This window comes from Bufo gargarizans, chromosome 3, assembly GCF_014858855.1.
Source record: "Bufo gargarizans isolate SCDJY-AF-19 chromosome 3, ASM1485885v1, whole genome shotgun sequence".
NCBI lineage: Eukaryota > Metazoa > Chordata > Amphibia > Anura > Bufonidae > Bufo > Bufo gargarizans.
This window is the reverse complement of record NC_058082.1, coordinates 240380074-240402841: the sequence shown is the minus strand read 5'-3', so window position 1 is coordinate 240402841 and position 22768 is coordinate 240380074. Positions and strand designations below refer to the sequence as shown.

At 42.0% G+C, this 22768-nt stretch overlaps 1 protein-coding gene across 6 annotated transcripts in view; it reads left to right on the top strand.

The window, feature by feature from the left end:
- Positions 1-22768, top strand: part of DMD (dystrophin) — a 3186583-nt gene that overhangs the window by 988651 nt on the left and 2175164 nt on the right. For all 6 annotated transcript variants that reach the window (XM_044284724.1, XM_044284721.1, XM_044284723.1 and 3 more), the window contains one exon: positions 7651-7832. In XM_044284724.1, the coding sequence (XP_044140659.1) occupies positions 7651-7832 (182 nt within the window). The remainder of the gene's footprint in view (positions 1-7650; positions 7833-22768) is intronic.

The window sequence follows — 22768 nt, the reverse complement described above, 5'->3', positions numbered from 1 at the left end:
TCAAACGTAATGGACTCAATACATTGTTGTAACAGCGTTGCAATAGAATGACAATATAGCTAGATGTTTCATAAGTATAACGGCAACTCCTTGTTACATTATATTTAAGTCACAAAAATAAATGTACAGATCCATAAAATAAGAAAACAGAAAAAGCAGACAGTATAAGACAGCCCAAAACAGCATCCATTGGAATCGCATATTGAATGGAATAATTCCACATATAGATTGAAACTGGCTGTGTCTTTATTTTCTCTTTTTATTTTTTCTGTGACTAAAGAGGAAAAAAATATATATAAAAAATATTTTTTTCTTGTACATATATAAAAAGACAAAATAAATCTATTGTTTTTCACAGAAATGCATTTAAATCATACTCTCGATTGAGACCTCTAGGTTCCAGAGTCTGCAAAGTATGTATCCAGAAGCTCTCACGTTTTTTAAGCATGAGCACTCTGTTGCCACCTCTTCGTGCTGGCAACACCTGCTCAATAATTTGGAATATGAGTTGTGAGACATTGTGGGAGCATCTATCAAAATGAAGGGGAACTGGCAATAGCACATTTTTCTTCCGTATAGTAGATTTATGATTGCTAAATCTATCCTTCATTCTGGTAGATGTCTCCCCAATGTATATAAGGCCACAAGGGCACTTCAACAAATAAATAACAAAATTGCTGTCACAGGTAAAAAAAAAAACTTTTATAGGAAAAAAAATTCCGGTATGTGGATGAGAAAAAGTTTCCCCTCTAATGACCGCCGAACCGTGAACACACTGTAGACAAGGAAAAGTTCCCTTTTTTGGAGTACTCAAAAAAAGCTGGCGTGGCATTGCGGTGCCACCTATGTCCGCTTTGACAATTGTGTCACAAATATTTTTAGTTCTCTTATAGCAGATCATAGGGACATCACAAAATTCAATAATATCTGGGTAGGCCGTACGCATAATTCCCCAATGCTTATTGATGACATGGCGAAATTTGTTTATCAAAGGGTGATATTTTACAATAAAGAGTAAGCGTTTACCGGCCCTCCCAGATTTTTGAATATCCTGACTAGTGCATTTCTTTAATTCTGAAACTAAAAGGGGCCTAGGATAGCCTCTAGAATAGAATTTATCTGCCATCTCACCCAATCTAGTATCCCTGACAGGTTCATCTGATACAATTCTCTTGACACGCTGAAACTGTGACAAACGGTGAATGGTTACTTGAATAATGTAATAAGCTGTTTTTGTCAGTTTTCTTTATATATAAATCAGTATGTATCTGATTGTCCTGACCCTTAATCACCAGTGTGTCAAGAAAATTGATCTGATGCAGATCACTCTGAATTGTGAAGGATAACTCTGGCCATATGTTATTCAATTCTTGAAAGAAGTTATGAAGGGACTCGATGCCGCCCCGCCATATGCAAAAAATGTCGTCTATGAAACGACGCCAAAATATACAATGCTGTGTATATAGTAAGTTTGTGTATACAAATTTTTTTTCGAACCAAATCATATAGCTATTTGCATATGGCGGTGCGGCATGTGAGCCCATCGCGGTCCCCCGCTTCTGCTGGAAGAAGGTATCCTGGAATAAAAAATAATTTTCCCGTAGAACTAGTCCAAGTAATTGTAGAAAAAATTCCCGTTCATGTAAAGTATATTGAGATGATTCCAGGATACACTCAACCGCAGTTAATCCTTTTTGGTGTTCAATGGATGTATACAAACTGCATACATCCATGGTGACCAGAAGATTCCCTGTCTCAAGACATAGGTCTTTAATGTCAGACAGAAAATGATTCGATGACTTTTTTATCAGTGGGGTTAATACCTTTTTAATCGACATGGCAGGTGCAGACAAGATGGAATCGTTTGAGGCAACAATTGGTTGACCCGGGGGTGCTGTCAGGCTCTTGTGAATTTTCGGGAGAGTATACAAGACAGGGGTGACTGGATGTTGATTAATCAAAAACTGGCACAGTTTCTCATCAAGACAACATATATCCTTGTACTTTTGTATAATTAGCAGTAATTTGCGTTTAATATCAAAAACAGGATCACTGTTTAAAGGATAATATGTGTCTTTATCAGAGAGCTGTGACAAAATTTCAGAAATATAATATTCCCGATCAAGCAAAACAAGTGAACCCCCTTATCAGCTGGCTTAAATATGATCGATTTATCACCTAATAAAGAATGTAAAGCCTGTCTTTTTGCCTTGGACAGATTGTGTGCAACGGTCAACCCCTCACGTTGTATACCAGACAAAATAACTTCAAAATCCCTTTGCACCAAGGATATGTAAGTCTCCACAGGGTGATATGTTTTTGGAGGTTGATAACTACTTTTAAGTCTTAGGCCAAATTGATTTAAAGTTAACCCCTTAAGTACAGGTGGATCTACTGTGGAGACTGACATATCCTGGGCAGCAAAATGTGCCTTTAACCGTATGCCTTTAGAAAAACGTCGACAGTCCATGTTGAACAGAAAGCTATCAAACGCTTCAGTCGGACTAAATGATAAACCTTTTTCAAGCACTTGTATTTGTATCGGTGTTAAATTTTTTGAGGATATATTGTATAACCAAGTCTCCTTCATACCTGGGACCTGGTTATCATTGGTAATTGTCCCTCTCTTATGATGGCAGTCCTGCTCTCCTTGTATTTTTCCTTTTCGGCATCTTTGTCCTAAAAAAGAGGCTGGAGGACGATAATCTGTGTTATAATCACTGCCAGATCCCGAAGATTGAGACCCTGCTCGTCGTATGAAGCGTCTTGTTAAAGGAATGGCTGTGCCCGATGAATCCTGCCACCTGTAGACTTTGTTATTTTGATAGTCTTCCAGATCTCTAGTATATTTCTTACGCTTAGTTATTTCAATGTCTTTTTTTAGATCATTGCAGTTTTTATAAATTTTTTGTTTCAAAGACACGAGATCCTCGGCAGTTAATGAGTCCTTCAGTTGTTTTTCAATAGATGTAATGTGAGCCTTGGTTTCAACAATGGATGCATTCAGATGTTCGATGGTTAATATCATTAGATCGTACGATTGAGGAGTGCCGTCTGGATTGAGGAGTGCCATCTGTGTTTTTTCTATTTATCTCCTGTTATGTATTGGAGGGTCTGCCTGCTCCGTTGGTGTTGGGCATGGTTAAGCAAATATAACCCTAACATCGACTGGCAAGCGAGACAGATTCTTGATTGGAGTGATTTTTGCATGGACAACTGTCTTAATGCATCATTCTCTATGGTGACCACTAAAACTGTACCCTCGTTCATTTCATAATTTTCTGATGTTTTCTCTGAGAGTGGTAATCAGGAGTTGTCTCTGCACCGGGAGTATGACTGTCCCGTCAATCTTATTCCCGGAGCTAAATTGCCCAAATCTAGGTTGTATAATCTTTCTGAACCCGAAAGAAAGGCCATGCGAGTGTATATTACCGAGAGTTTGGCAAAGGGACATATTAGACCATCCAAGTCCCAAGTGGCTGCTGGGTTTTTCTTTGTAAAGAAAAAAGATGGTACCCTGAGACCATGCCTGGACTTCCGTGAGCTCAATCGTATTACCGTCCGTGATCCTTACCCCCTTCCTTTGATTCCGGATTTGTTTAGTCAGATTGTCAGTGCCAAGGTGTTCTCTAAGTGGGATCTGAGGGGGGCATATAATCTGGTAAGGATCAAGGAGGGGGATGAGTGGAAGACCGCATTTAATACCCCTGAGGGTCATTTTGAAAACCTGGTCGTGCCCTTTTGGTTAACCAATGCTCATGCGGTTTTTCAACACTTTGTCAATGACATCTTTCATCAACTGGTGGGGAGGTTTGTCGTTGTATACCTTGATGACATACTAATTTATTCGCCTGATATGGAGACTCATCAGTATCATGTGAGACAGGTGTTACAGCCTAAGAGAGAATAAGTAGTTTGCTAAGATGGAAAAGTGTGTATTTGCTGTACAAGAAGTGCAATTTCTGGGTTACCTGCTCTCATCCTCAGGTTTTCGTATGGATCCTGAGAAGGTCCGTGCCATGTTGGACTGGGATCGACCCGAAAATCTGAAAGCGCTTATGCGTTTTTTGGGGTTTACCAACTACTACCGTAAATTTATCTTGAACTATTCATCGGTGGTTAAACCTTTAACAGACCTAACAGGAAGGGTGCAGATATTTCTGTCTGGTCTGATGCGGCATTATAAGCCTTTTCTGCTGTGAAAAAATGTTTTGCTTTGGCCCCTATTCTGATGCAACCGGACGTGACATTTATTGTTGAGGTTGACGCGTCCGAGGTAGGGGTAGGAGCAATCTTGTCGCACTGTCCTTTACCTAGTAAATGGCGTCCATGTGCATTTTTCTCTCTACTGCTAAAAGGAATTATGATGTGGGGAATAGGAAATTTCTGGCCATTAAGATGGCATTCAAAGAATGGCGGCATTGGTTGGAAGGAGCAATTCACCCTATTACGGTAATTACGGATCACAAGAATCTGGCCTACCTGGAGCCGGTTAAGCGACTGAACCCAAAGCAGGCCAGATGGTCATTGTTTTTCACCAGATTTAACTTCATCGTCACTTACCGCCCTGTGGATAAGAACGTCAAGGCGGATGCTTTGTCTCGTAGCTTTCCTGGGGGGGGGGGGGGGAGGGGTGAGTCTAATGACCCTAGTCCCATTTTATCTGAAGGGGTAGTCATATCTGCTCTTTATCCTGATCTTGAGGCCAGGGTGTTGGAGGCACAGGAGGATGCTCCGGACTCTTGTCCTCCGGGGAAGTTGTTTGTTCTCTCCGAATTACGTCACAAGGTGTTCGAGGAACATTCACTGTACGGTGCTTGCTGGGCACCCTGGGAGCAGATCAACTGTCGATCTCATCTCTCACAGATTTTGGTGGCCAGGGTTGCGTAAGTGTGTTGAGGACTATGTGTCAGCCTGTGGTACCTGTGAACGTGCTAAGGTGACACATACTCGGCCTTCCGGATCTCTGCTTCCATTGCCCATCCCGTCCAGACCTTGGACCCATTTGTCCATGGATTTTTTCACGGATTTACCTAATTCTTCGGGAAAAACTGTGATTCTGGTGGTTGTAGATCATTTTAGTAAAATGGCACACTTTATTGTATTACCTAGTCTACCCAATGCTAAAACTCTTGCACAGGTGTTTGTCGACAACATTGTGAAACTACATGGCATTCCCTCTGATGTGGTGTCCAATAGAGGGACTCAGTTTGTTTCCAGATTCTGGAAAGCGTTCTGTACTCGTCTGGGTGTACAATTGTCCTTCTCTTCGGCTTTTCATCCTCAGTCAAACGGACAGACGGAGCGCACTAATCAGAATCTGGAGACTTACTTGAGATGTTTTGTTTCAGAGAATCAGGAAGAGTGGTCTTCATTTGTGTTGTTAGCTGAGTTTGCTATAAATAACTGTAGACAGGAATCCACTGATAAGTCGCCATTTTTTGGGGCATATGGGTTCCATCCACAGTTTGGTACATTTTTTGGTGCTCAAAATTCCAGCATTCCTGAGGAGGAACAATTTTCCTCTTCTTTGTCTTCTATTTGGCAGAAAATTGTTTGGCAACAGGTATAAGCGTGTGGCTGACAGGAGACGTATGAGTGGTCCGGACCTGAGAGTGGGTGATTCTGTGTGGTTGTCTACAAGAAACATTAAACTTAAGGTACCTTCTTGGAAGTTATGCCCAAGATTTATTGGTCTATATAAGATCACTGCGATTGTTAACCCTGTAGCCATCCGTCTTGAACTTCCTCAGGCATTGAAAATCCATAACGTATTTCATAAATGGTTGCTAAAGAAATGTGTCAAACCAATCAGCAGGATTGTGGACTCGCGAGTTCTCCGGAGATCCCTCCAGTATCTCGTTCATTGGAGAGGGTGGGTTCCAGCGACCGATGTTAATGCTAGTCGTCTAGTGACAGCATTCCACAGAGCTCATCCTGATAAGGTCAGTCCTGGGTGCCCGGTGGTCACCCGTAGAAGGGGGGGTACTTTCACATCTGTGACAGGTCCCAGAAGGTCTGAAAGACTATCTACGCATTAGTGATCTGACAGCCTCTTTTGGTTTCACTTTGTCTGTGTGTTGCTGGTATGTCCACACCTCCTGTTCAGGTGTGGATCATGTGAATTTTACCTCGCCCTATTTAGTCTGACTTTTCCATCACTCCTTGCTTGGGATAGCTTCATTTGGTCTTGTAAGCGCTGGAGTGTGGTTCTTGTTAAAGTCCTGTTCATCCTTCATCCTCTGAAGTTAAGTGTTCCGCTTGTCGTGTTTTGCACCCCCCCCCCCCGGTTGATTACTAGGCCTCAGTAAAAATGGTTGTTCCTTCACCAGGGAAGGAACAGGTGGTCTCTGCCCTGTCATTATCTTTAGGGCATCTGAGGGTCACCAGGGTTTTCTAGGTTCCCGTGTATAGGTACCTCTACCATCGAGAGGTGCCCATACGGATAGGAGTTAGGGCCAGGAGCAGGGTTTTATAGGTGGTGACCCTTTTCTTTCCCTAGCGGTGAGGCCTAGTGTCTTCCCCCTTCCTTCTTGATTGTCTTTTGGTGTTTTCCCCTACTACATCCCTGACAGTGGCACATTCATATATCACACAGTCTACTAATATTAATTAATACTATTCAAAGTATTATTTTTTCTGTAATGGAATGTAACATTAGCTGTTAGTCTAATCCACATATTATAGCTGATATCTGGGGATCCTTAGCCAGGGAGCACATTGTAATCAGCTCAAATAAAAAATTATAATTGCTAAAATGATAGTTGCTTTGTGCTTGGCTGTTTTTCGACTACAAATACAGATCTGATAAATGGGGCCCTATTATAATAATAGTGCACACATGCAGGAGTTGATTCTTTGTCTACGAATTGAGTTCAATGGGGTTCTCCACTTTTGGCAATACCTACTTGTTAGAAAGGTCCTTTGACAGTAAGCTAATCACACAGTGTCTACCTAACTGCACCTTCAGCAATTAGCTGTTAAGATATCTGTGAGGAAACTTAACAATAAGTATAACATTTTCCTTAAGGGTCACTACAGGGGAAACAAATTATTACAATGTGCCCATTCATCAATGTTTTTTTGTGCAATGTAGACCAGGAGAGGAACTCAATAGAGACATATGCTCTCTCTACTTTGACCAAAGAGATGAGGGAGAACCCTCCTTCAATCCCCCCCACCAACCCTCCCGATAGTCACTTATTCAAAGAGTTCCCTAATAGGATATATGACTTTTAAAAGACTCCATTATAATAATAGGATATTTTTAAGTAGCAACATAAATTTTGAGAAGGATGGCAATTTGTATTGCTACTTATGTAATCTTTGTGCTACATACATCTGTAATTCCTAATTATTCTCCATTTTCTATATGGAAATTGCATCTCTTTTGGAAGTGCGAAGTCAGCCAAACTTATGTTGTAGCAGAAAATAATTTATTGCAAAATGATCTTACAATGTGAATGCTCTATGAAGAATAAAATCTATCATACGTGTGCAGAAGATTCAGCATTCTGTCATCTCTTTGTCTTTTACAATTTTAGCAAATATGTTAGGTTGGAAATCAGCTTTATATTGTAGCATATAATTATTTTGAGATCAAATTTTACTATTTTCAACTCCTGCTGTAAAGGTTTACTTCATTTCTAGGGCTTTATGATGGAATTAACATCTCATCAGGGAAATGTTGGAGGAGTTTTGCAAGCTGGAAGTCAACTATTGTCTATTGGGAAACTTTCTGATGATGAAGAAAATGAGATCCAGGAACAAATGAATCTCCTCAATTCCCGTTGGGAAAGTCTCAGGTTGGCCAGCATGGAAAAGCAAAGCAAGTGAGTTATAACTTGGTGCTATGCCACAAATTTCTTTTCTCTTTGCTTGGTACATAAAATATGTTATCAAAATGTTTGAGCATCTATCATGATTATACGTACCTCAGAGACAGAAAAGGCAATTCATCAAATTTCTTTCAAAAATATGCACAAAGATGGAAGCACAACAAAATGCTGATATACTTCAAGAATACTGTATGGGTTATATAGTATGCAGAGCTGTAAAAAACACAGTAGATTGGCATACATTGCCTACAGCTATCATGTCTTGTTAAGAGGAAAGCATGATTATGCATTCATTACAAAAAAAGGATAAATACGGAGAGTCGTTTAGTGGGAGATGGACATGACCTTACTTGTGATGTATGCACCAAAACCGTTCCACAATTCTGACATAAAATATTTTGCAAACTAAGGCAACCAATGGTATAAACTAAGGCAACCAATGGTGGCTGGTATTAAATTAGACAAAAGTGTATAGCCAAGTGTACAGCCCTAAGCCAAATTTATTATTCAGAATGAGGCACTGTGGTAAATCTGGTACAGGTCTAGACAGCTTGTCTATATTTACATCTTTTACAGGACAAGTAACTCTGCCGCACTGTCATATTATCGTATTTCCTGTTTCTGTTTACCTCACAAGAGTTCCGCTCAACAGACTATATTGTTTCCCAGAGGTCTGACTGTCCTTCAATATCCAGTAAATCCCTAATAGCAAAACCACCCCTAAACAAAGCCTAGACTCTATTGCACTCCACTGTCTATTCCCCCTTCAATTCCCAGTGTTTCTAGTTGTATATGCTATGTAATCAATAATAGAGTGATCTCAATGTATAAACATTATGCAACAGGTGAACAGAGGCAAACAAAGACAAATGCCTGGACCCCATGCATAACGGATGCATGGCAGTCACAGACACAGCTACTAAGACATGCGACAGGCAGATGCCTGGACCACATGCAGAATGGATGCACGGTGGTCACAGACAGAGCTTCCCAGACACAAAACAAGCAGATGCCTGGACCCCATGCGGAATGGATGCATGGCGTTCCCAGTCAGACAAGGCCAAAGACATAGAGATATGGTGATATCGAAACAGGGTGACATCAATGAATTACCAGGCGACCACACAGATCAGTGTAGAATGGCAAACACCCAGGTCACACTAGGCACAGAACAATGTAGCCAGCAAGCACCACAAACAACAAGCCTACATGGGAAATTCCCACTGCTGGTACACAATATTGCTGGAAGCCAACCAACACAGCAACATAGAAAACTGTCCTGTGATACAAACATAGCCAATATCCACATACACAGGCCCATATTCAGACACAGAAGACCATAGCCAGCACATAGCACCCAAGAAACCAGCATGCACGGATAGCAGCTCGCGCTTCAGTATGCAGAGCCCATGCAGCCAGCCTGCACTGCAAACCATGTTAGGAACTACACTGTGATGCAGACACGGGGAGTACACATTCACAGACTACACTTGACATACAGAAGACCATAGCCAGCACGCAGCCCCAAGCAACCAGCAACAAGTGACACAGTGAACTGAACTGTGACAATAGACTGTTACAAGTGGCTGCAAAAATTAAGGCAAATTTAGTCAGTAGTTTGTAGCAGTATTTGTAAGAGAAAACCTGGAGTGGAACCTATGGAGAAAGTATAATGGAGAGTCCCGGCTAATATGGATACCAATACTGACCAAAATACTGCTGTGTAGGATAATTCCACACTGGATTATTATTATTATTATTTTTTGCCACTGCAATATTTTATGCAATTTGTTTTGAGTCAAAGCCAGAAAGAGATTTAACAAAAAGAAGTATACATTCTTTCTTTATATTTCCTATTTCTTTTGAGTTCAGTCTAGACTTTTTAACACCATCTCAAGGACAATTGATTTGTTAAAATTGCAAGGAAATTCGGCTTTGCGGCTAATTGAATTTACCCTGAAATAAGGATAAAAGATGTTTGTTTGACTTCGAATCACTCAACACTAACCATCCCCACTATGGTTCTCCCAGTTGCATTCTAAATACCACGCTCAGATACATATAGCAACTGCAGCCAATCACTGGCCTCAGCAGTGCACTGAAGAGGTCAGAGATTGACTGCAGAAGTCACTTGTTATTGATGGGACATCATTGCTGCATGGCCTAGCAAAAAGAACCAGAGAGAAGGTGCAGGAACTGCAAGGTAAGTAGATCAGTTCTTTATCCAGTTTCCTCCTGAAACCAGACAGCATAGATTAGTTGATGACAGAGATGAAGGGGTTCATGAGATTTTCTCTTAAATAGTCTTCTACCTTTATCATTGCACACATCTGAATGAGGGTTTTTACACGTGCATGGGTCCCATTCAAATAAATTGAGCAGTTTCAGACATTTCTGCAACAAATTTATCACATGCGAATATACTGTTAGGGAAAAAAAATAAACTTACTTTATAAAAGGGAACAACATCCCTATTTTATTTTTTTAATATATGTATAAACTTTCTGAACATTGTAATCCCTTTACTCACATACCAATTGATTTCAAACAGAAAAGAACAAAAAGTGTCCTATGAATGCTTAAGTGTGACTAAAAGACAATTACATTTTTTCTTAACTCCCTAAAAAAAACATTGTCCTCTCAGTTTGGTTAATCCCGTGGTATAGAACCATAATGTATTTCCCATTTTTTGTTTGTTTTTGTTTTTTTGTGGGGTATTATTTATTTATTTTCTTTTGCTGGAGCTTTTTTAAAAACCTTGAAAAATAGTAGAGTAATTTTGTTTTAGGTACCCATTCAATGTATTTCCTACTGCAATCAAATGATCCATTTTGAAAGCTAACTACACTTTACTTAAAAAAAATATATATATGACTTAAAATAAATCAATGACATACTGTAAATAAATTGTACCTGGGGAAAAAGATAAGCTAATATTTGACAAAGTGAATTCTAATTATCCTGAAGTAGTGAAAGGCAACATCAAACTTATCATGGCATATCAGTTTTGAGATGCTTGTAAGGGAGTACCCATCATATTTCCCCCTTTACAAAAAAAAATGTTTTTCCTACCTTTAACAATTATTATTAATGCATACCTTAATGATATTTGTAGCCTCAGGTGTGGACAAACCACCAATATCGTGACATAGCAGCCACAAGGACCCATGGAGACTCATTGCAGCATTTATACAATGCGGCTGGTACACGCCAATGGGAGACATCTAGGTGGGGCAGGCCATGACAGGGGATCTCCTGCAAGAGACCCACAACATACAGTTGAAATCTGACAGTCACTTTGGGCACAACTTTTGTTGAGTGAACGTGTTACAAGCACGTGTTACAAAGTAAAAGTAAGAAACCCAGAAATGCGAGATCACCCATAATGCAGTGCAGCCAGCCAATCTTCAGATAGCCATCCCCTTAGCCAAGGGTGTAACTACCATAGTGGCAGATCATGCGACTGCTATAGGGTCCAGGGCAAGAGGGGCCTAGTTGGGATCATCTCCTCTTCTATTGGGGGTGAAAACTTGGTCAGGACTCTACCCTCTAAGGAAACAACTTTTAGCAAATGAGGCAGTGGAAAAATAGCCCAAGGGTCACTAAAGGGGGTTTAGGTGGAAACCCTTCTGTCCTGTGTGCGTGTGTATGGAGGGGGGCTGGTTTGATCCTTGCTATGGGGCTCTTACTTCTCTATGTACGCCATAGCCCTATAAAACCCTCATCCAGCCTGGTCTCTGTCATTGACCTGTGAGCTGAGCATAGGGAGAAACATGGCAAGTGCTCATGAGCTAGGGACAGTGTTGCTGAAAATAATTAATAGAAGAATACTGAAGAGGGAGAGTGCAGGGAGAGTACAGGGATAATGCAGGGAGACTTATGCTGCATCAGTTTTATTTATTTATTCCTACATTTACTTATTCCTACATCAGCCTTAAATATAATTCAATACCAATAAGAAGGAAACCTAAATTATTCTGGTGCCAGCATGCCAACCAATACTATCCAGTCTGCACCCCTTAGGGGGGGCAGGTCTTAATGATGACCATCCTCATCTATTGCTGGCTTTACATCTTCCAAATCATCCTTCAAAGTCTCCATGTATTAGAAAAGTCAGCAAGATGCAGAGAGAGAAGGAGCTGAATGTTCAAGATGACATATTCTCATCCACATTAGATGATATGGAAAAGGTGAAAAAGCAGATGGCAAAAAGCAGGGCTCTCGCCTATAAGGCAGGAGATTGCTGGGGTTGGAGAAGTGGGCATGGCAGAGCTGATTAATAATCAGTGTTTACAGTGCAATAACTGCTGTGCGGACATTAACAAAAAGAAGCTGCGGGATCATTGGCCACATGGTTCTTCACCGCATCATGGCCATTCTTTGTAGCAGTACCCTAAGGCAGAGTGACCTAAGTATACCGGATTTATAGCAATTTGTGAAGATTTAATTCATAATAAATAAAATTTCCTGGCTATATTTGGCAAAGTTGCCTAATCAAATTTTTCATAACTTTGCTCATCTCTAGGCATAACCCAAGTCAGTTGGATGTGTTGGAGCATCTCATAGTCCTAGGACTAAGTCAACAAAAGTTATGTCAGCAGTTAGAGCAACAAAAACATTTTATTCCACCCCAAAAGGGACTGTGTCATTCCAATATTATGCAATAGCATTTGTGTAAAAGAGGCTTAGTATATCGTGGGTCAGAAACTTATGGCATATTGCATTTAAAATGCCTAATTCACTCCTGCTTGAGTTAAAGGGGTTAAACGAGTTGTCCAGATTTTACTAAATGATGACATGTCCTGAAAATTGGCAATCACAAATTGATTGTATTATACCTTACATAGCATTTTGTGAGTAGCTCCATCAAACTTGTAGTGAAGGGAGCATTGCTGAAGTAATGGGCTCCCTCCACTACAACGTTTCCAGAGCTGTGTGGTTTTGGCACCGACTTTTAATGCCAAAACTGGTCCCAAAACATCTAATCAGTGGGAATGCAGGGAGTCAGATATCCACCGAACAGCTAGTGATGGCTTAATATGAGTAAAAGGACATTCCCTTTAACTGAAACAGCAGTTTGCTCCGATTGAGGCATTGAGTATGGGAGTACAGTCGCACAAAGTCTCACAAAGAGATCACACATTTGTTAGCTATAAACACAGTATTGTGGGACAGTGCATGGAAGTTACACAGACAAATGGGAGGCACTGGGCTTAGCACTTATCTCTAGGTGCAGTTTGCCAAGTATATCTGAAGGTTGTTTCCTACAGCAATAGAGCCATCTCCACAGGTGTTTACCACCATAAACAGGACAATGTATTCACTGCACAAATTAGGGTACCTCAGACAGGCAATAACCCATAACAACAGGACAAACTCTTTCTGCATTCACAGTGTACCCATAGCAGAACTAACAGGTGGTTTCCACAAACCGCAGGGCACTCTCTTTTCTCAGGCCACAGTGTGTGTAATGGAATACTTGTATATAGGAATAAAATAATTAATCTAGTAGAATCCAAGTAGATTTTTCTCCTGTAAGACTCCTGGACCAACCATTTTCCACCACATCGCAGCCTTACTCATGGTCAGACCACAGCTATAGGGACATTGCTTACACAGTTCTTAGAACTTTAGTATTTCCACATTTACTCATGTGCATGTGTAAGACTAAGTTAAAGGGGTTGGCCACCATAAGTATAAAAAACAATAAAGTGCCCCCGACAATAACTAAAGCCAAGATTAATTTGTATCATGACAGATATACTGTATATATATCATTTTTCTACTGCATTTGGCCTAGCATGCTCCCATTAATGGAGGCTGCATGGGTGGAGCAGCTGCAAAGTGAAAGTAAAAATCCCAGCATGCATCACAGTAAAGCGTCTCCAGAGGAGCAGTCACATGACATCTCTGCCTACTTGTGATGCCATAGTAACAACAGCACCTCAGGTGTCATTTCAGCAGTGCTTTAGCATAACTCCCAACTTTAGAATAGAAGGAAGAGGGACACTACGTGCCCAAGGATACTTTCACACTCGTGTTTTTTGCGGATCCGTCATGGATCTGCAAAAAGGGTTCTGTTACCATAATATAACTGCGTGCAGTGCAGCGGCGCCCATGCATTGCAATGTATACACACACACGTGTGTAAATATATGTATATAAATATGTATATATACATATGTGTATGTATATTCATATATATATATATATATATATATATATTTATATGTACACATACTTAGGCTCCATTCACACATCCGCAATTCCATTCCGCATTTTGCGGAATGGAATTGCGGACCCATACATTTCTATGGGGCCGCACGACGTGCGGCCCCAATCCGGAATTGGGGACCCGCACTTCCGGGTCCGCAATTTCGATCCTGAAAAAAATAGAACATGTCCTATAGGCATATTCTCTTAGTGCCGGCAATGTGCGGTCCGCAAAATGCGGAACGCACATTGCCGCTGTCCGTGTTTTGTGGATCCGTGGATCTGAAAAACACACACGGATGTGTGAATGGACCCTTAGACATAAATACATAAACACACATACATATAGATACGTACACACATATATACATATATATACACATACGGTCAGTGCCCATGCATTGCGGACCGCAATGTATATACACATATAAATATATTAAACACGTGTGTTATATTTTGTGTATAAATAAATATGTATGTGTATATATATATATATATATATATATATATATACAGGTCCTTCTCAAAAAATTAGCATATGGTGATAAAGTTCATTATTTTCTGTAATGTACTGATAAACATTAGACTCTCATATATTTTAGATTCATTACACACCAACTGAAGTAGTTCAAGCCTTTTATTGTTTTAATATTGATGATTTTGGCATACAGCTCATGAAAACACAAAATTCCTATCTAAAAAAATTAGCATATTTCATCTGACCAATAAAAGAAAAGTGTTTTTAATACAAAAAAGTCAACCTTCCAATAATTTTGTTCAGTTATGCACTCAATACTTGGTCGGGAATCCTTTTACAGAAATGACTGCTTCAATGCGGCGTGGCATGGAGGCAATCAGCCTGTGGCACTGCTGCGGTGTTATGGAGGCCCAGGATGCTTCGATAGCGGCCTTAAGCTCATCCAGAGTGTTGGGTCTTGCGTCTCTCAACTTTCTCTTCCCAATATCCCACAGATTCTCTATGGGGTTCAGGTCAGGAGAGTTGGCAGGCCAATTGAGCCCAGTAATACCATGGTCAGTAAACCATTTACCAGTGGTTTTGGCACTGTGAGCAGGTGCCAGGTCGTGCTGAAAAATGAAATCTTCATCTCCATAAAGCTTTTCAGCAGATGGAAGCATGAAGTGCTCCAAAATCTCCTGATAGCTAGCTGCATTGACCCTGCCCTTGATAAAACACAGTGGACCAACACCAGCAGCTGACATGGCACCCCAGACCATCACTGACTGTGGGTACTTGACACTGGACTTCAGGCATTTTGGCATTTCCCTCTCCCCAGTCTTCCTCCAGACTCTGGCACCTTGATTTCCGAATGACATGCAAAATTTGCTTTCATCCGAAAAAAGTACTTTGGACCACTGAGCAACAGTCCAGTGCTGCTTCTCTGTAGCCCAGGTCAGGCGCTTCTGCCGCTGTTTCTGGTTCAAAAGTGGCTTGACCTGGGGAATGAGGCACCTGTAGCCCATTTCCTGCACACGCCTGTACACGGTGGCTCTGGATGTTTCTACTCCAGACTCAGTCCACTGCTTCCGCAGGTCCCCCAAGGTCTGGAATCGGTCCTCTCCACAATCTTCCTCAGGGTCTGGTCACCTCTTCTCGTTGTGCAGCGTTTTCTGCCACACTTTTTCCTTCCCACAGACTTCCCACTGAGGTGCCTTGATACAGCACTCTGGGAACAGCCTATTCCTTCAGAAATTTCTTTCTGTGTCTTACCCTCTTGCTTGAGGGTGTCAATGATGGCCTTCTGGACAGCAGTCAGGTCGGCAGTCTTACTCATGATTGCGGTTTTGAGTAATGAACCAGGCTAGGAGTTTTTAAAAGTCTCAGGAATATTTTGCAGGTGTTTAGAGTTAATTAGTTGATTCAGATGATTAGGTTAATAGCTCGTTTAGAGAACCTTTTCATGATATGCTAATTTTTTTAGATAGGAATTTTGGGTTTTCATGAGCTGTATGCCAAAATCATCAATATTAAAACAATAAAAGGCTTGAACCACCTCAGTTGGTGTGTAATGAATCTAAAATATATGAAAGTCTAATGTTTATCAGTACATTACAGAAAATAATGAACTTTATCACAATATGCTAATTTTTTGAGAAGGACCTGTATATATAAAGCAAAACAGCACTCTCATTAGATGAAAATAGAATATATATATATATATATATATATATATATATATATATATTTATATATACACACAAAATCATAGTTCCTGGCTAGATGTCCTGCTTTCCCTGTTGGTTGCAGGGGGCGTGGCCTAATGTAACCGGTGGGCGTGGCTTGGTGGGTCAGCTGTGTGGTGGTAGTGCTGGGGGGATGGGGATTGACTAAGTAGCTTCTACAGTAGGGACTCTGACGCTGGGTTCACACCTGAGCGTTTGCGATGGAGCGCTCTGTATGCGCGATTGTACCGGCCTTTACAATCGCGCATACAGAGACAAGCGAACGCCCATTGTCGCGCGTTCCCGAAAGTTTATGTACGGGAACGTGCAACAAAATGCCCCAAAGAAGCTCAAGAACTTTTTTGAGCGTCGGGCGTTTTACAGCGCGATCGTACGCGCTGTAAAACGCCCAGGTGAGAACCATTCCCATAGGGAAGCATTGGTTTCTCCTTGTTGTGCGTTTTACAGCGCGTAGGAACGCGCTGTAAAACGCTCAGGTGTGAACCCAGGGTTAAGGTTTTGATCACAGCCAGCTTCTGACAGGAATCAGCTGTTTGTAGAGAGGGAACAAGCAGCTGATTCCTGTCACAGTTGGAGCGGGCAGTAGGGAGCCGACCACTGACAGGAGCAGACTGCACATGCGCATGGACGAGCTTCCTCTCAAGCTCCTCCATGTCACGTGCAGCCATGGAAGAACTCAGCTGCAAGGTAGAGCAGGACTAAGGGGGCCTGCCTTATAATTGAAAGAGAAGCAGACAGGTGTGTTTAATGAAGTATATTAGGAACTTCATTCTTTCCCTGCCTGCCACACAGTAGTGGAGAGTATTTAAAGAGTGGCCAACCCCTTTAACACCATAGTTTTGCCATGCAGTGTTACTGTATCTTGTTGCCATTGTACTTGATCTTGTTCCCATTGGCTTCTATTGTAACCAAAAATAAAATTATGGGGCTCGTTTATTAAGATCAATGTTTTCTACTACAGTCTTAAGTCTCTTTGTACTGGTGAAGGAAGCACCAAAGGAATGTGGAGCTTCAGGCAACTACATAACTTTGGCGCTTCCTCCAGTAGGCCATGCAACATGCTTAAATCTACACAGGTTCTCTTGCTGGTGTAGATTTAAGCCATTTTCCACACAAAAAATCATCATTGATTGGACTCCAGTTGGCAGACACCTCATTCCAATTAGCTCTTGGAGAGGTCATTAGTCTAGGGGTTCACATACTTTTTCCACCTGCACTGTGAATGTTTACATGGTGTGTTCAATAAAAACATGGTAACATTTAATTATTTGTGTGTTATTAGTTTAGGCAGACTGTGATTGTTTATTGTTGTGACTTAGGTGAAGATCAGATCAAATTTTATGACCAATTTGTGCACAAATCCATATCATTCCAAAGGGTTCACATACTTTTTCTTGGGACTGTACATTCAACATTCACGGTGCAGCACCTGTTTGAATGTACAGTTCCAAGAAAAAGTATGTGAACCCTTTGGAATGATATGGATTTCTGCACAAATTGGTCATAAAATTTGATCTGATCTTCAGTTTTGACACATCAAAGTTAAGATTCAGTTTTTTTGCCCTTGTATTCTAGTCTTGGCAAGTCTGTTACATTGGTCCTTATCAGTGAAATGTTTAAGGCTAGGGCTAGACAATTACATTTGGTTGCTAAAGATTCATAGTATAATGATGGCATTACCACCACACAACTGTAATGTTTCTCATTGCAAAACAAAGTCCAGGGCTATGTTCTGATTGTCACGAACATATGAGCAGATCTAATTAGGAAATTTTGAGGTTGTGTTGATGATTCTACAGTAATCCTCACATTTTTTAAGGCATTTGTTTCTTGTTGATATCACGTGTGAGAGTTCTCTGCGCAATCCTCATTCCTAACTCAATTTCACCTATATCTAAAGAGACTAGTCTTCCTTGATATCCATTTATTTAGAATTATTACCAGATCCTGAACTTATTCGAATTTTGGTTATCTTGGTTGCAAGGATGTTTTTATATTAGAGGATAGACTAAGGATACGGATATATTGTGACTTTGGGATTCCTTCTAGTAGTTCATAACATAGTCACATAGTAACATAGACAATTAGTATATAAGTAGTATATAAGGCCAAAAAAAGACATTTGTCCATCCAGTTAAACCTGTTATCCTTTGAGGTACCAGCCAATTTTCCCCACTTAAGGGGGAAAAAATGTCTTCCCGACTCCAATCAGGCAAATTGGAATAACTCCCTGGATTAAAGACCCCTCTCTAGTAGCTATAACCTGTAGTATTATTACACTCCAGAACCACTTTCAGAGTCTTCAATTCTAGGCTATATTGTAAGATATATATTGGCCTCTCATTCCACTGTTACTGCTCAATGTGTTGTGCTGGTGGCAAGCGCCTAAGCAGAAATTCAGAAATCTAAGGAGCATGCTACCACTCCTGCAGTGGCGTACTGCCAATATAGGCAGACCACACCGTTGCTATGGGGCCCATGGCACAGGGGGGCCCGGAGTGCATGGAAGGCTCCGCCCCCTACTCTGCACAAGACAGTGACCGTTTATTCATAGTTTCAGGCGGCGTTCTTGAACTTCTCCCTCCGGCTCCAACCCCACCCATTGTTCGGGCTGCAGCTCCCTTCCAGGCAAGGATCCTGCTGCTGCTGATTGGCCAGTGTATCAGGCAGCAGGATCAGCGCAGCCAGGCACACATAGAGACAAGGGTGGCCACTGGCTTCACGGACCTCACCGGCCACGCCCCCAAAACTTACAAACCACGCCCACCTCTGCAAAGCCACGCCCCATCGCCTGCCAGGAACCAGGTGGAGGAGAAGTAAGAACTTGTGGAGGGGTCATGGGTGTCCTGGAGGGACAGTAGTAGTTATTAACCCCTTTCAGCAGTATCCCATTCACAGAATTTATTAACCCTTTTCAGCAGTCCCCCGAGGGGTTAATAAATACTGTGAATGGGGAACTGCTGAAAGGGGTTAATAAATACTGTGAAGGGCCTTCACATAAACCCTTTTCAGCAGTCCCTCATTCACAGTATTTAACCCCTTTCAGTCCCCTCTTCACACTTATTTATTTCCCCCTTTCAGCTGTTCCCAAGATCCACACAGTAGGTATTATTCACCCCTTTCAAAATTACCAGCGCCTGTCCTTCCCCCCTTTGAGCAATCCCCGACGGCCCACAGCACAGACTAGTGAGTACCTCAGCGCAGCTGCGCTCCTCAGAGTCTGTTCCTCCACTTCCTGCATGGCCGTGCCTGCACAAACCTAAATTGACTGGCGCAATGCAGGCGCTGCCGGACGTGCGACTGATGTCGGTGCGCTCTACGCCGTGATGTGAGTGATCCATAAAGTGCCCTGTACTCGTCGAGTCTAGAGTCGCTGATGACCACAAAAAAGGAGGACTTCTGGCAGTCCGTCCTGGCCTTGTGCCGGACGGAGGACCAGGAGTCTAAAAACCAGACGTCTGGTCACCCTAATAGAGGAGTGCACTTGGCGTGGAAGAGTTATCCTCTGCACTCACAAGCTGCCTGCCATCTGCCACCCGCCCTTAAGACAGTCATCAGCCAGTGAGTGCCCCACACCCCTGGCACATACTGAAAGACCGGTCAGTGAACACAGAAGTGTGCCACAGTAAGAGGACAGCAGCAAACTTAATATAAAGCTCATATATGGTATTGGTTGGATATGGGTATTCTTGATAGGGGGAGGGCAGCAGCAAGCAGTGGGGTTTGGGGGGAAGGGGGCCCTGTAGGATCATAGAGTACTCAGGAGGACAGTGTGCTTTCCTCCTACCCCCCCCCCCCCCCCAACTCCCCGGGGAGAAGAGGGTGGAAACACACTGTCCTCCTGAGTCCTCTATGATCCTACAGGGCCCCCCAGCATATCAGTCACCTTGCAGGGGCGGGGGGAGAATATGATTGGTGGCTATGTGCACACTTAGCATCAGCAGCAATGAGTTAAAGGGGTTATCCAACCCCTATAATGCCCCCCAAAATGCTCGGGGCCAGGCACCTTACTTACCTCATTCCTCAGCACCCGCATTGCTCCTGATGCCCACACAGCCGCCACTGCCTCCCTCCCGTCACGCAGATTAATACATCCAGCGACATAGGGGGGAGCAGCCAATAGCAGGCCACAATGGGAATGAGCCTCCCTAGCATCGCGGGTGACGCTAGGGCGGCTCATTTCCGACGCAGCCTGCTATTGTCTGCACTCCCCCATTGGGCATAAGTATTAACTGTATGCGGTGCCTGGCAATTTGGAGGGCATAATAGGGATTAGATAGCCCCTTAACTAACCTATCCCTTAGGATACCAGAGGTTTTTTCATTTTTACATTTTATTTTTCCTTCCCTATCTTCCTTGAGCCATAACTTTTTTTGTGGGAAAACTCCACAATTTTTCCACCTTTTTATGGGTTTTGTTCCTACAGCTTTCCCTTTGTGGCAAAACTGACCTGTGCCCTTCATTCTCTGGGTCAGTACGATTACAATGATTCCACATATGTATAGGTTTTTTATGTCTAAATAGTGTAAAAATACATTAACACTTTGATAAAAAAATAATTATTTACTTTTTTACATCACCATATTCTGACCCCCATAACTTTTTTATAGTTATATGATCTACTGAGCTGTGTGGGGCTCATTTTTTGCGGGATGAACTCTAGTTTTTATTGATACCCTTTTGGAGTGTGTGTGATTTTTTAAATCACATTTTATTACATTTCTTTGGGTGAGAGAAGTGATAAAAAATGGCACTGGTAACAAAGGGGTTAAGATGTGGGGAATGGGCTGTGTCAGGCTTTACCGCAGTGGGCACAGGCAGGAGGAGTGATATATATGCGGGCTCCTGCCCTGCACTCGTTCAGTTGTGCTCACATACATATGGCGCCCTGAGCCCACTCTGCTAAAGCCTGACATCGCCCATCTATGCCCGGATTTACCAAAGCAGACAGGCGGGAGCAGTGATGTGTGCTGTACATGGCTCACTGCACCCCAGGGAGATCCTTACTCCCATACAGAGAGAGTATGGATTATAAAGCGCTATAGGCACCTGAATTCAGCACCTATTTCTTAAAGGTTTCTAACGGTTTCAGTAGAACATGTATACATTTTTTTATTGGCAAATAGAGGTGTGGTAGGGGAGGAGCCAGGAGGTGGGATGGGCCAGGGGTGGGTAGTGGGCGGGATTGGGGGCCCAATTTAGACTCTTGCTATGGGGCCCAGTGATTTCTGTGTACGCCCCGGCACTCCTGTAGTGAATAGATACAACCTTTCTCAGGAAAATACTGATCTACAATTTCCACATTTTACTAGGAAATTGAACCAGACATCCACATCCATAAATAAAACAACATTTTGTTCATCTCTATTGTACTTTTCATGTTCATGGGGATCCTCTGTACTAATATGAGACAACTGTGTTTACTTGTATGTCTTTTGAAAGTGACAAAAAATGTACAAGGGAGGAAAAGATGAAAAGAAGTCTTACTATTGTAAAGTGCTAAAAGATGTAGGAGTTACAGAGATGCCATGTGTTCCTCAATGGTAAATAAAATTACTTCCACTCTTGACACATAGAGCATGGCTCTCAGAAAGTGCTGAATCGATTGATTTCTATACAGCTAATCTATATCAATATTTATTTCAATGGGTTACCAACTGTCCTGTTTCCTAGCATGTTGTTTTTTTATTCCCAGGTAGCAGTTATCAGACATTGTAGGCATTGCATGTGAATGAATGGACACTCAAAGGAATGTCTTGTTTCTGTTATGACATGTCATTCACCAGCCTACAAATATCTAATATATAAAGCTGAGTTTATGTATGTGTGTGTATGTATATCCGCTAAATGAATCTCCACCGTCACATTTAGAATCACAAAATTTGGCACACAGGTACATCAGGTGTCTGGGAAGGTTTTAGACAGGGCTTCAGCTCTCTAGTACGTACCGTTCCTGAGATATATGCCCAAAAAATGCATTAGCCAATAAAGACCTGGTCACATGACCCTTATTAGCCAATAGAAGCTTGCAGGCCCTTAGTCTCCGCATACAACCCAGGGTCCATAACAACCCAGCCATTTTTCTTCACTGCTATAGGTCAGCTTTAAAGGAAATCTGTCACCAGGATATTCGCTATTGAAGTAAAGCCATGGCCTAATAGCACCTACTATCTTATTTCCAGATTTGCCTTTGTTCCAGCAATAGATTTTTTTTATGCTCTGAAAACCCAGTTTATTTGGTATGCAAATGAGCCAGTAAGGTGCCCAGACGGTTGTTATTCTTGCAAGAAGGAGCCCAGGCACGCCTCCTGCCACAATGTGTTCCCCCACCCCTCCTACATCACATACATTCAAGCCATAATTCATGCCCTTGTTTTCCCTGCTTCCAGCATCAGGGCGGGCTTGGGCACTAGCAGGAGGCATGCCTGGACTCCTTCCTGCAACAGTGACGTCCCTCTGGGCACCTTACTGGCTTATTTGCATATCAAATAAACTGGATTTTCAGAAGATAAAAA